A 12,651-nucleotide genomic window follows, 5' to 3' on the forward strand; every position below is an offset into this window, starting at 1 on the left:
AAGAGTGAGCAAAGACAGAGGTGTGTAATATTTAAAGCAACAATATTTATAAGAGCAAAAATAGGAAAATAAATTAAATGTCTATCAATAAGGGATTTGTTAAAGAAATAATGGCGTGGGAATATAATGGCATAGTATTGCAATCATTTAAAATAAGCTTTTAAAAGAGCATTTAATGATACAGAAAGGTGTTTATAATAAAAGACACTTTTTTAAAAGACAGGGCACAACTGCATGTAGAGAATAAACTACTGGTAAAAACAGCAACAAAAAATATAATATTAACATATATCCATATGAGAAAGCCTAGAATTACATACACGTTATAATATAGATAATGAGACAGATAATTTTTCTTTCTGCTTAACCAGTTTCTATAATGAATGTCAAATTTATAAAAAGGAAAAACTGCTCCTTTTATTCTCACAGGGTAGTACAACCAGCGTCCTAGACGGGCACCCTTTGGTTGTCAGGAGCTACAAATGACAGTGTTACTATCACTTAGTCGGGGAGAGACCAGGAATGCTAAGTATTCTGCTATTTGAGGGACAGTCTCATTTGACAGAGAACAGTCTCATCCTAAATTTCCAAAGTGCTCTTATTGAGCTACACTGGTATAACAACTGGTTGAATTTACAACAGAATACCATTCACTGCATACCTACTCTGTATCAAGTGCTTCTAAAACATACTAAGGCAGGGTAATTTTTATTTGTATTTAATTATACATACCATATCCTCAATACACTGGACTGAATGCACTTTTCCAAACATTGTTCAATCATTTAAGCTGTGTGTCTACACTATCAACACGGACTCAAAGTTTTAATTCACTCAACAGTCTTTCTATTGATACAAATCGAGATCTTCCCTGTCTTTTTTATCAAGTACCAAAACAAATGGGAAATGACATATTTGTCTGAAAACCTGGTCTGCATGTAACTAGTCCAGCTGTGAACATTAGAAACAGAAAGCCAGACCATTATGGCAGCTAGTATTTATTAAGCACTTAACATGAGCCAGGAAACAGGTAAAACACCATATATACTTAATGTCCACTAAGTCTTATAATCACCAGTGGGATAAAAACTATTATGTTCCTAATTTACAGATAGGATTTTAAAAATTAAAGGTGTAAGAAAATGAAAATGATTTCAAATTCTAAATTCTTTCAATTAAGAGGGGGAAAGGCAAGTTTATGGAAAAACAAGTATTAAAGTGAATCAAACTAGTGGGGGACTTTGGGGATAAAATGGGATCCCAGTACAAAACATCAGTAATATTTCCATCAAGAGAGAAAAATCAATCTGAATGTAGAATACAGAATCTATTGTTTCTGAGGATAATGTAACAACTTTTGAAACAGTGCAGTTTTGTATCGTACTTTAATTTCAAAATGAATCTACAGTTAAGAAACTTTTTTAAAAACTTTAACTGTAAAAAAATTATTTGAAAAATGATGAACCCTTTCTAATATTATTTGAATTATATATATTTAGTTTAAAAAAGAAAACTATTCTGAAAACTATTATATATATTGACAAGTTATGGACAGAATTAAAAACAGAAAGTCAGTATTACTGAGTTTTCTGGAGAATAGTTAGTACTAGAGGAAGACAGCAGTAGTCCCAAAAAGTTACTGTAAACACTATGAAATATATTTAAAATGGAAGTTACTCTTTCATCAAGGTGAAGTGAAGTGAAGTCGCTAGGTCACGTCCAACTCTTTGCAACCCCATGGACTGTAGCCTACTAGGCTCCTCTGTCCATGCGATTTTCCAGGCAAGAGTACTGGAGTGGGTTGCCATTTCCTTCTCCAGAGGATCTTCCTCACCCTAGGATTGAACCCAGGTCTCCCGCACTGTAGGCAGACGCTTTACCGTCTGAGCCACCAGGGAAGTCCAAGGTAATGTCAAACATTTTTTAATTCATCCAAGTCCACATCAAATATCAATTTGAAATGCTGATTTTATTATTCAAATTTCCACTAGGCATCAAAGAAAAAAATGAGAGGAAACAAAGAATTTTGCATTTCTCCTCCCATAAATCAATGCCTAAATGTGACAAGATACACAGGTATCTCCTAATCCAAAAATCTTAGGTCAGAGCTACCACCATCAAAATATTATGAATTCTTAGTACCATACATCAATCTACAGAGAAAGCCAGCATAAAGAAAGTATTTTAAGGCCTCTCTGCTTGGTAATTCTTAAGTATGCTTAGCATAATTATAACTAGCAAAAAAGATTCAGTTCAGTTCAGTTCAGTTGCTCAGTCATGTCCGACTCTTTGCGACCCCATGAATCACAGCATGCCAGGCCTCCCTGTCCATCACCAATTCCCGGAGTCTACCCAAACACATGTCCATGGAGTCGCTGATGCCATCCAGCCATCTCATCCTCTGTCATCCCCTTCTCCTCCTGCCCCCAATCCCTCCCAGCATCAGAGTCTTTTCCAATGAGACAACTCTTCGCATGAGGTGGCCAAAGGACTGGAGTTTCAGCTTTAGCACCAGTCCTTACAAAGAACACCCAGGACTGATCTCCTTCAGAATGGACTGGTTGGATCTCCTTGCAGTCCAAGGGACTCTCAAGAGTCTTCTCCAACACCACAGTTCAAAAGCATCAATTCTTTGGCACTCAGCTTTCTTCACAGTCCAACTCTCACATGCATACATGACCATTGGAAAAACCATAGCCTTGACTAGACGGACCTTTGTTGGCAAAGTAATGTCTCTGCTTCTGAATATGCTATCTAGGTTGGTCATAACTTTCCTTCCAAGGACTAAGCGTCTTTTAATTTCATGGCTGCAGTCACCATCTGCAGTGATTTTTGGAGCCCAGAAAAATAAAGTCTGACACTGTTTCCACTGGTTCCCCATTTATTTCTCAAGAAGTGATGGGACCAGGTGCCATGATCTTCATTTTCTGAATGTTGAGCTTTAAGCCAACCTTTTCACTCTCCACTTTCACCTTCATCAAGAGGCTTTTGAGTTCCTCTTCACTTTCTGCCATAAGGGTGGTGTCATCTGCGTATCTGAGGTTATTGATATTTCTCCCGGCAATCTTGATTCCAGCTTGTGCTTCTTCCAGCCCAGAGTTTCTCATGGTGTACTCTGCATATAAGTTAAATAAGCAGGGTGACAATATACAGCCTTGACGTACTCCTTTTCCTATTTGGAACCAGTCTGTTGTTCCATGTCCAGTTCTAACTGTTGCTTCCTGACCTGCATATAGGTTTCTTAAAGAGGCAGGTCAGGTGGTCTGGTATTCCCATCTCTTTCAGAATTTTCCACGGTTTATTGTGATCCACACAGTCAAAGGCTTTGGCATAGTCAATAAAGCAGAAATAGATGTTTTTCTGGAACTCTCTTGCTTTTTCGATGACCACGCAAAAGAAATGACATCTTGAACCCTGGAAATTCTTAACTCAGACTGAAAGCAATCTGAATGCTGACTCAAGACTGCTTGATCAATAGGAAGTAGCCTTCCAGAATACCTACGAACTGCCCTCCTGCAAGGTGAATGGTTTTAATGCAAAAAAATTTAACTTTAAACATGTTATGAGTCTCCAACTCTGAACACTGCTGAAAGGAGTATTTGACAGTGCAACTTGTAGAATTATTCCAAACGTTTAGGATACGTTACTTATGTTGTGGCTTAGAACTATTTCATAAAACAAAATTTAGGCTTGTCTCTGTTCAAGAATACTAGGCTACTGAATACTAAAGGGAAAAAACACCACACTACTTTTGCATACTGTGAAATAACATCAAAACCGTGCACTACAAGTGTGTGAGCGTGATTAACTTGTAGTCCAGTGAAAAAACAATAATACTAAATACCTCCATTTTCATTATTTGCCAAACCCAAGGCTTTTTAAAGAATAAAAGTACAGAAACTACACATCAGCTACAGAATAATAAGGTGTTTGGAAGAATAAATCATTCAAGAAAATAGAAAACACATATGATTTTAATCATTCTTAGAATAAAGTCAGAAACATTATAAAAGCATGAACATAGTAACCTGCTTCCCCTTGTACCTAATGAATTCTCCCAATTTTAGCTGAAAGGTCAACCTAAATCCAACTAGGCAGGAAAGAAGGGGAGGCTATGATATCGCACTTCTGGCATGAGATTTTCCTTCAAGTTTCCTATTTTTAATCCAAGAGGTAATATGTGTACTTATTTCACCAAACATTTGATCCCTTATGTCCAAGGTTAAGAGGGGAGACTAGTGTGATTCTGGATAATAATAACAGCTGTAATTTTGTTGTTGTTGTTCAGTCACTCAGTCATGTCCAACTCTTTGCGACCCCATGGACTGCAGCACAGCAGGCTTCTCTGTCCTTTACCATCTCCCAGAGTTTGCTCAAACTCATCCATTGAGTCAGTGATGTCATCCAACCATCTCATCCTCTGTTGTTCTCTTTTCTTCCTGCCTTCAATCCTTCCCAGAATCAGGGTCTTTTCCAACGAGTCAGCTCTTCACATCAGGTGGCCAAAGTATTGCAGCTTTACCTTCAGCATCAGTCCCTCCAATGAATATTCAGAGTTGATTTCCTTGAGAACTGACTAGTTTGATCTCCATGCAGTCCAAGGGATTCTCAAGAGTCTTCTCCAATACCACAGTTTGAAAATTTACTAGGTTGTAATTTACTAAATGTTTTTCCAATGCTTGGCATGTCCCCATAACAACTCTATAAGGAAGCTATTCCTCATTCCATTTAGTAAATGAAGAAATTAAGATATTCAGCATAATAACTCACCAAGACCAAATACTGCCGGATACAGTCAGGATCTGAACTCAGTACTATCTTCAACTGAGGCTACAGAAGCTAAGCTTGTAAGAAGGAACATTTTATGTTTTTGAAAATAGTAAGAAACGCATGAACATGCTAAACTTACGAACAGAAACTGCTGTTCTGATAAAGCAATATACACATCAATTTATCTTCCTCAACCTTGTTCCAAAAGAAACCATTTAAGGCAGCTAAGCTTATACCTATAAATACACATTTGACAATGAGGCTTTACCAAAATGTAGGAAAAACTTTTACTCATCGTACCATACCTACTTTAATTTCTTAGAGGTAGAACACTTTGATTTTCTATCTCAAAACTTCGTTATAAAAGTGGGGATTCTAGATAATCCTCACATGTTTTATTCTTACTCTTAAATGATCAGGCAACATAATTAAGTTTTTTAGAAAAAGAGACTAAAGGTAAGAAGGAGGAAAAGAGTCATGCACAAACCTTGCTTCTGGTCGCTCGTTGCAGTGACAGGGGTGCTGACAGCAAGATGAGCGCTCTCCACAGTCCCATAGACCACAGGGCTGTGCTCGGGGACCTGGCTGGGCAGCTGCTGGGATTTGAAGTACAAAAAAGGGTGATAATGAGCGTGCGAACATAAAAACTAGCAACATGGAACCCAAGCAAGTGGGGAAGACAAAGTAAGGCAGGAGGTCACAAAATTAAACAAACAAACAAACAAACAAAGCAAGGAAAAAATATATAGGCCAGTTTAATAAATTCAAAAAGTATATGGGAAGACAAGGAAGAAAAGGAAAAGAGGCAGCAAGAAAGGGGGGGGAAAGAGATGATTAATATTAACCACAGCAAGAGAAGACCGCGCAACAATTATTAGTACAATGCACTCTCCAGTGTTCCTTCTAAGGACAGACTTTCAACCTAACAACAGATGTCACTTCTGAGAAGGAATTCAGCATCTTCTCAGTCAAGACCAATGGGACTTGGCCAACTTCATTTATAAATTACCTAGCAAAGTATGATAGTTCACCAGTCAAAACCAGGACAAACAAGACATGATGGGTTTTAAAATCAGTTACTGATTCAAGAAAACAATACAGAATGGTGATTCTGATCATTTGTCCATATAATCACAGAGGAGAAATGCAACTTGGAAAGCCTTTAAAGGAACTTTCACCTTAAAATGTCTTTAGATTCTGGGTCAAGGATGATATATTCTCAGAGGCAGAAAGCTGAGTAAAATATCTGGCTTTTCACAGGTAAGAGAAAACTCTTCTTTGCACTCAGCCAGTATATGGAATATAAATGTCCATCAAAATCCTAGCAGAGTAGGTTGAAAAACACTGCAGCCATTTTTCAACTTAGAGGGAACAAGAATTACACAAGAAAGAACAAGAACATTCAATCTACATCACATTCTAGTTAGGTATTTGTTCTGGACTTGAGGGTTACACAACAGCCACGCAAGAAAACAGTGTCTCTCCTAGGAGATCTAAGGTCAATTTTTCATAGCTATAATCGTCTACATCAAATTCTACCAGTGCTATAGAGCAGAGCTCCCTGCACAATCTGACTTTTATTTTTTTGGAAGGTAGGGGGAAATTCAGGGTAGATAGGGCCACTTAAAAGTAGGAGTTTATGAAAAATATATTTGAATCAGTATGTCTCACAGAGAGTAGGAACATAAAATGAAATATGAGTTCAAACATCTATTATTTATAATGTCATTTAACTAACTGCTTTTCATGATGTACAACGTGCATAATTTATGTAAGACTATATATGATGTAAAAAATAACATATAAAAACACAGACAATAGTATTATTTCACCTATGCATTATAAACCATGAAACTACTCACATTCCACAATTTCTTCTAAATGAAGACCACTAAAATTATATTTCCATATGTAAAAAATGAAGAGAGTTTCTATTTTCAACTTTGAATCACTGACAAATGGATAGTAATACTGTGATTACTGTACTCGGAATTCTTAGTTCCAGTGGGAAAAATTTTTTATTATTAAAAGTTAGGAAGGAATCACAGCTGTAAGGGAAAATAAGGTCACTCTTCCGTACCCACAGAGTGTGGCCCACATATATGCAGGCTTGACTGTACTGCTCATTTTACTTTCTAGACTTTTAGAGACTTAAACATTTGCAGATTTTGCTATCTGCGGGGGTTCTGGAGTCAATCCCCTGTGGATACCGAGGGACGACTGCAAGGACTCAGTTGGATTCTATGGCTGAAAACAGCTCTAGAACAACGGAAAGAGTCTATGTTATTTAACATTTATTAAATAGTCATCTACATAACTCGGGAAAGAAAGATCTGTATACTGTGTCACATTTACCAGAAAGAAATAAAATATTAACTATTTCAATAGTCTGGGAAATGAATAACCGATTGAAAACAGGGTATCTGCTGAAAGAAGGTCACCAAAATCAATAATACACATGGTGAAGGTGAGATTCTTAAGACAGTAAAAGACTGATGGTATCTGTAAGTATCTATAAATCTGTATAGATCAGAGAGTTTTTTCATCTAAGATTAAAATATCTTCAATCATATTAAATAGACAACTGCACAGACATTTTTCCATCAACTAAGCGCTAGGAAGACTTTATGTATAAAGATTTCTAAGAAAGGAGTGACTCATAGTTGGCTGGTTAACTCATAGTTCCAAATCCAGGTATCTAATACATAGACTCAGAATGCTAGGAAAGTACTCAGTTTTCATAGCTACGAACTTCCCTGGTAAAAACTTCAAGCTTTCAGTGCAGGGGCACAGGTTAGATTCCTGGTCAAGGAACTAAGATCTCACCTGCTGCTCACTGCAGCCAAAAAAAAAAAAAAAAAAAAGCAATGCTCAGTTGTAAAATGAAAAGGAATCAAAGATCTTACAGTGTCAATCCAACTTCAGCATTCTCTAAAGCCTCTGACAGGACCAAGAAAATAACAAGGTAATATACATCAATACTTTAATCTGGAAGATCAATTGGTGTCAAAATGTAAAATAACTCAATAAAGATGATCAGAGCTAAAAGATTAGGGTTTATTGGCAACATCACATTGCTGCAATAGTTCATGATTTATTTCATAGCTGAATTCCCTCCCCACACCAAATTTTTCAAAATCAAAGTTCAAGCAGAAGAAAAAAAAAATCTCATTTTTCAAACAGAGTGGTAAGGAAGCTTATTTAAAGTAAGTATGGCAAGATATCACATACTTGATAGTATCCAAAAAGTGAATTCCCTTTATAAAGATTACTTGAGAATCTATTTTGTTAAAAATATATACATTAAAGTTGAAGTACTAGCCTGAAGGGAGAATAGTAGATGCGGGCTCACTGGAAGAACTCATTTAAAAAAAAACAAAAAATAGAGTACAACACATAAAAGAGGTAACAGTATCTGGGACTGTCTTAATACTTCTTTGTACAGTTTAAAATTCATTTCTTAAGAGCAGATAAGATGGTAGGGCAAAAAAGAGTGAGCTTATCTCCTCTTACAAGCACATCAAAATCTCAACTGTCTATAAAAAAACCACTGATGAAAAAGACTGGAACCAGAAAAGATCTTCTACAATTAAAGACGTAAAGAAGGAACTACAAGATGGGTAGTGGGGCAGACTCATGATATAACCAAATCCCATACCCTTGGGTGGGCAACGCACAAATGAGAGTGTTATATTGCAGAGGATTTCCAACAGGAGTACGAGTGAGACTCCCCAGTCCAGGGGTCCTGCACCAAGGTGAGACCCCAGAGCATGCAGCTTTGAAGGCCATTCTGGCTTAATTTTGGAAGTCCCATAGGACTGGGGGGCAATAGAAACGCCACTCTTAAAGGGTGTACACAAAATCTTATATGCACTGGGACTCAAGTCAAAAGCAGTACTATGGCAGGAGCCTGGGCCTACTTGCTGGTCTTGGGCAGTCTTCTGGAGAGGTGGGGAGGATGGGTGGTGACTGTGGCTCACCCTGAGGACACAGATAATAACAGTAGCAGCCATAACTGGGGACATTCTACTGCGTCAACACTGCTCTTGGCTCACTAGCTCCAAGTTCTAATCCTAATCCCACACAACAGCTTTAGGCATGAGCGCAGGGATGCCTCAGGTCAACCAACTGGGGAGGAACAGAGCCCTACCCATAAACAAATTGCCAAAAGACTTCCTGAGCCCACAGTCATCTCCAGACATGCCTGAAGACATGTCCCTTCCCACTTGAGGGCCACGAGCTCCCTTCCGACCATCAACAGACAACCACTGTCCCTTCCCTCAAGGAAGCCTGCTTGAGACACTAGACCAGCCTCATGCAACATGGGGCAGGCATCAGATGCAAGAAAACCACGATCCTTCAGCCTGCAGACCCAGCCCACTCACACCAGTCCAGACCTTACCCTGGGATCAGCTGGGCCGAGGTTCAGTTCACTAGCCGGCCGACATAAGTTTCAGGATGCCCTGGATGTGACACCGAACTGTGTTAAGGACCTGGCTCCCCCACCAACAATCTGAAACAAGTTCTACGATCCCTGAGGCCTGCAGCCAGACTTCAGGAACTAGTTCTGCATGACATTACTAACCCCAGGACCTGGTGTAACCTGCCACTGGGCAGCAAAACAGCCTCAGAGTCTTTGGGACTGTGACTCCACCCACCAATGAGTCAGCACTAGGCCAAAGGCCCCCGAGGAATCTACCACAAGCTATCTCCTGATCAGGCCCACTAAAGAGCACCGAGCAGCATCCACACAAGGCAGGGCCTGGCAGTCAGATACACTAAGGGCCAGAAGAGCCTACCAGATGAGCCACGCAGTCAGCCTGTTACACAAGAAGGACCAGCTTAGCCCTCTGAGCAGGAACCCCTAATGGCATGCAGCTTGAGTGACAAGAGGGAACTGCACCTCTGGGGTAAACAGGGGGTCTCCTACAGAAGAACACGTTCCCAAGGCTGAGAAATGTGACCGACCTACCTCATATATAAAAACAGAAAAAAGCAACTCAGTCAAAATGAGGGGGCAGAGGAACATATTCCAGGTGAAGGAACAAGACAAAAGGGCAGGGAAAAACTAAGTGAAGTGGAGACAGGCAATCTACCAAAAAAAGACTTCAGAGTCATGATCACAAAAATGATAAAGAAGTCAGGAGAAAAATGGATACAGAATGAGAACTTAGAAGCTTTTAACAAAGAGTTAGACAAATATGAAGAACCAACCAACCAGAGATGAAGAATACAACACGTGAAATGAAAAATACACTAGAGGGAATCAGTAGTAGACAGACACAGAGGCATGGATCAGTAAGCTGGAAGACAGAATCATGGGATTCACTGCCACTGAACAGAAAAAAGAAAATAGGGCTGTTTAAGAGACCTCTGGGACAACATCAAGCACACTAAATATTCACATTATAGGGGTCCAAGAAGGAGAAGAGAGAGAGAAAGGTCCGGAGAAAATGAAAGACTCTATCCAGCAAAGTCCTTGATTAGATTTGATGGATAAATCAAAAGCTTTAGAGACAACTGAAAGCTACAAGAGTTCAGCACCACCAAACAAGCTTTACAACAAATATTACAGGAACTTCTCTACACAAAAAACTAGAAACAATAAAAATGTAAAATGAAAAAACACACCGGTAAAGGCAACATGCCAAAGCCTTTGACTACGTGGATCACCACAAACTGGAAAATGCTGAAAGAGATGGAATACCAGACCACCTGACCTGCCTCTTGAGAAACCTGTATGCCGGTCAGGAAGCAACAGTTAGACAACGAACTGTTTTTCAAATAGAGAAAGAAGTACGTCAAGGCTGTATATTGTCACCCTGCTTATTTAACTTATATGCAGAGTACATCATGAGAAACGCTGGGCTGGAAGAAGCACAAGCTGGAATCAAGACTCCTGGGAGAAATATCAATAACCTCAGATATGCAGATGACACCACCCTTATCACAGAAAGCAAAGAAGAACTAAAGAGCCTCTTGATGAAAGTCAAACAGGAGAATGAAACAGTTGGCCTAAAGCCCAACATTCAGAAAACTAAGATCATGGTATCCGGTCCCATCACTTCATAGCAAATAGATGGGGAAACAGTGGAAACAGTGGCTGACTATTTTTGGGGGCTCCAAAATCATTGCAGATGGTGACTGCAGCCGTGAAATTAAAAGACTCTTGCTCCTTGGAAGAAAAGTTATGACCAACCTAGACAGTATACTAAAAATCAGAGAGATTACTTTGCCAACAAGAGTCCATCTAATCAAGGTTATGGTTTTTCCAGTAGTCATGTATGGATGTGAGAGTTGGACTATAAAGAAAGCTGAGCACCGAAGAAGTGATGCTTTTGAACTGTGGTGTTGGGAAAACTCTTGAGAGTCCCTTGAACTGCAAGGAGATCCAACCAGTCCATCCTAAAGGAGATCAGTCCTGAATATTCATTGGAAGGTCTGATGTTGAAGCTGAAAGTCCAATACTTTGGCCACCTGATGCGAAGAGCTGACTCATTAGAAACGACGCTGATGCTGGGAAAGACTGATGGCAGGAGAAGGGGATAAGAGAGGATGAGATGGTTGGATGGCATCACCAACTCAATGGACATGAGTTTGAGTAAACTCCGGGAGTTGGTGACCGACAGGGAGGCCTGGTGTGCTGCAGTCCATGGGCTGCAAAGAGTCAGACACAGCTGAGCGACTGAACTGAACTGAACATACACTGTTAGTGGGAATGTAAACTGGTGCAGCTCTTGTGGAAAACAGGATGGCGGTTTCTCAAAGACTAAAAATAGAACTACTATAAGACCTAGTAATTCCATTTCTGGGTATATGTTTAAAAAAAAAAAAAAAAAAGACCCAAAACATTAATTTGAGAAGCTACATGGGTCCCTGATGTTCACAGCAGCATTATTTATAATTGCCAATATATGGAAGCAACCTAAGTGTCCATCAACAGACCAGTGAATAAAAATAAGAGGTGGAATACATACACAATGGTATATTACTGAGTCATTAAAAAAAAAAAAATCTGCCATCTGCAGCAACACGGATGGACGTGGAGAGCCTTTTGCTAAGGGAGAGAAGTCAGACACCGAAAGACAAATACTGTGTGATACCACTTACTGGTGGGATCTGAAAACCACAACAAACTAGTGAGTATAACAAAAAAGAAGCAGACTCACAGATATAAAGAGCAAACTAATGGTTATCAGTTGTGGGGGGGGCAATATAGGGGTGGAGAAGTGGGAGGCACAGATTACTGGGCCTCAAGGGTGCGTTGTACAACACAGGAAAGCAGTGAAGGTTTTATAATAACTGTAAATGGAAAAGTAGCCTTTATGAGTTTCATAGAAATTTTAAGATCAGATTTGACAGATTTAAAAAATAAATTAAATTCCTTTGTCTTAACATAACCTACATGGTTTCTACCACAAAAGATGTCACCTTTATTTGCTATCTATTTTAAACTTATATATGACAAGATGCTTAAGTACAGAAGGAATTGGAGACAGGAGACCAGCAGCTATGGCCCAGGGTTCACATGCTTATTTTCATATTTCTGATGAGATAAGAACTTTTTACATTTTAAACAGGGAAATTTTAAAAGAACAATATTTCATAACACATGAAAATTATAGGAAACTTACAAAATTTTATTGGAACAGCCATTCATTTACATATTCTCTACGGTTGCTTTCATGCTACAACGGCTCAAAATTCTCCAAGCCAGGCTTCAGCAATATGTGAACCATGAACTTCCTGATGTTCAAGCTGGTTTTAGAAAAGGCAGAGGAACCAGAGATCAAATTGCCAACATCCGCTGGATCATGGAAAAAACAAGAGAGTTCCAGAAAAACATCTATTTTTGCTTTATTGACTATGCCAAAGCCTTTG

At 39.1% G+C, this 12,651-nt stretch overlaps 1 protein-coding gene across 50 annotated transcripts in view; it reads right to left on the bottom strand.

The window, feature by feature from the left end:
- Window positions 1–12,651, bottom strand: part of EIF4G3 (eukaryotic translation initiation factor 4 gamma 3) — a 354,136-nt gene that overhangs the window by 131,152 nt on the left and 210,333 nt on the right. For 26 of the 50 annotated variants that reach the window (XM_086326700.1, XM_086326656.1, XM_086326955.1 and 23 more), the window contains one exon: window positions 5,258–5,366. In XM_086326700.1, coding sequence (XP_086182826.1) covers window positions 5,258–5,366 — 109 coding nt within the window. The remainder of the gene's footprint in view (window positions 1–5,257; window positions 5,367–12,651) is intronic. The other 24 variants (XM_086326966.1, XM_086327057.1, XM_086326986.1 and 21 more) reach the window with 1 other exon arrangement.

This window comes from Bos grunniens, chromosome 2 (assembly GCF_055505025.1).
Source record: "Bos grunniens cultivar Pamir isolate PY7600 chromosome 2, Bosgru_T2T1.0, whole genome shotgun sequence".
NCBI classification, from domain to species: domain Eukaryota; kingdom Metazoa; phylum Chordata; class Mammalia; order Artiodactyla; family Bovidae; genus Bos; species Bos grunniens.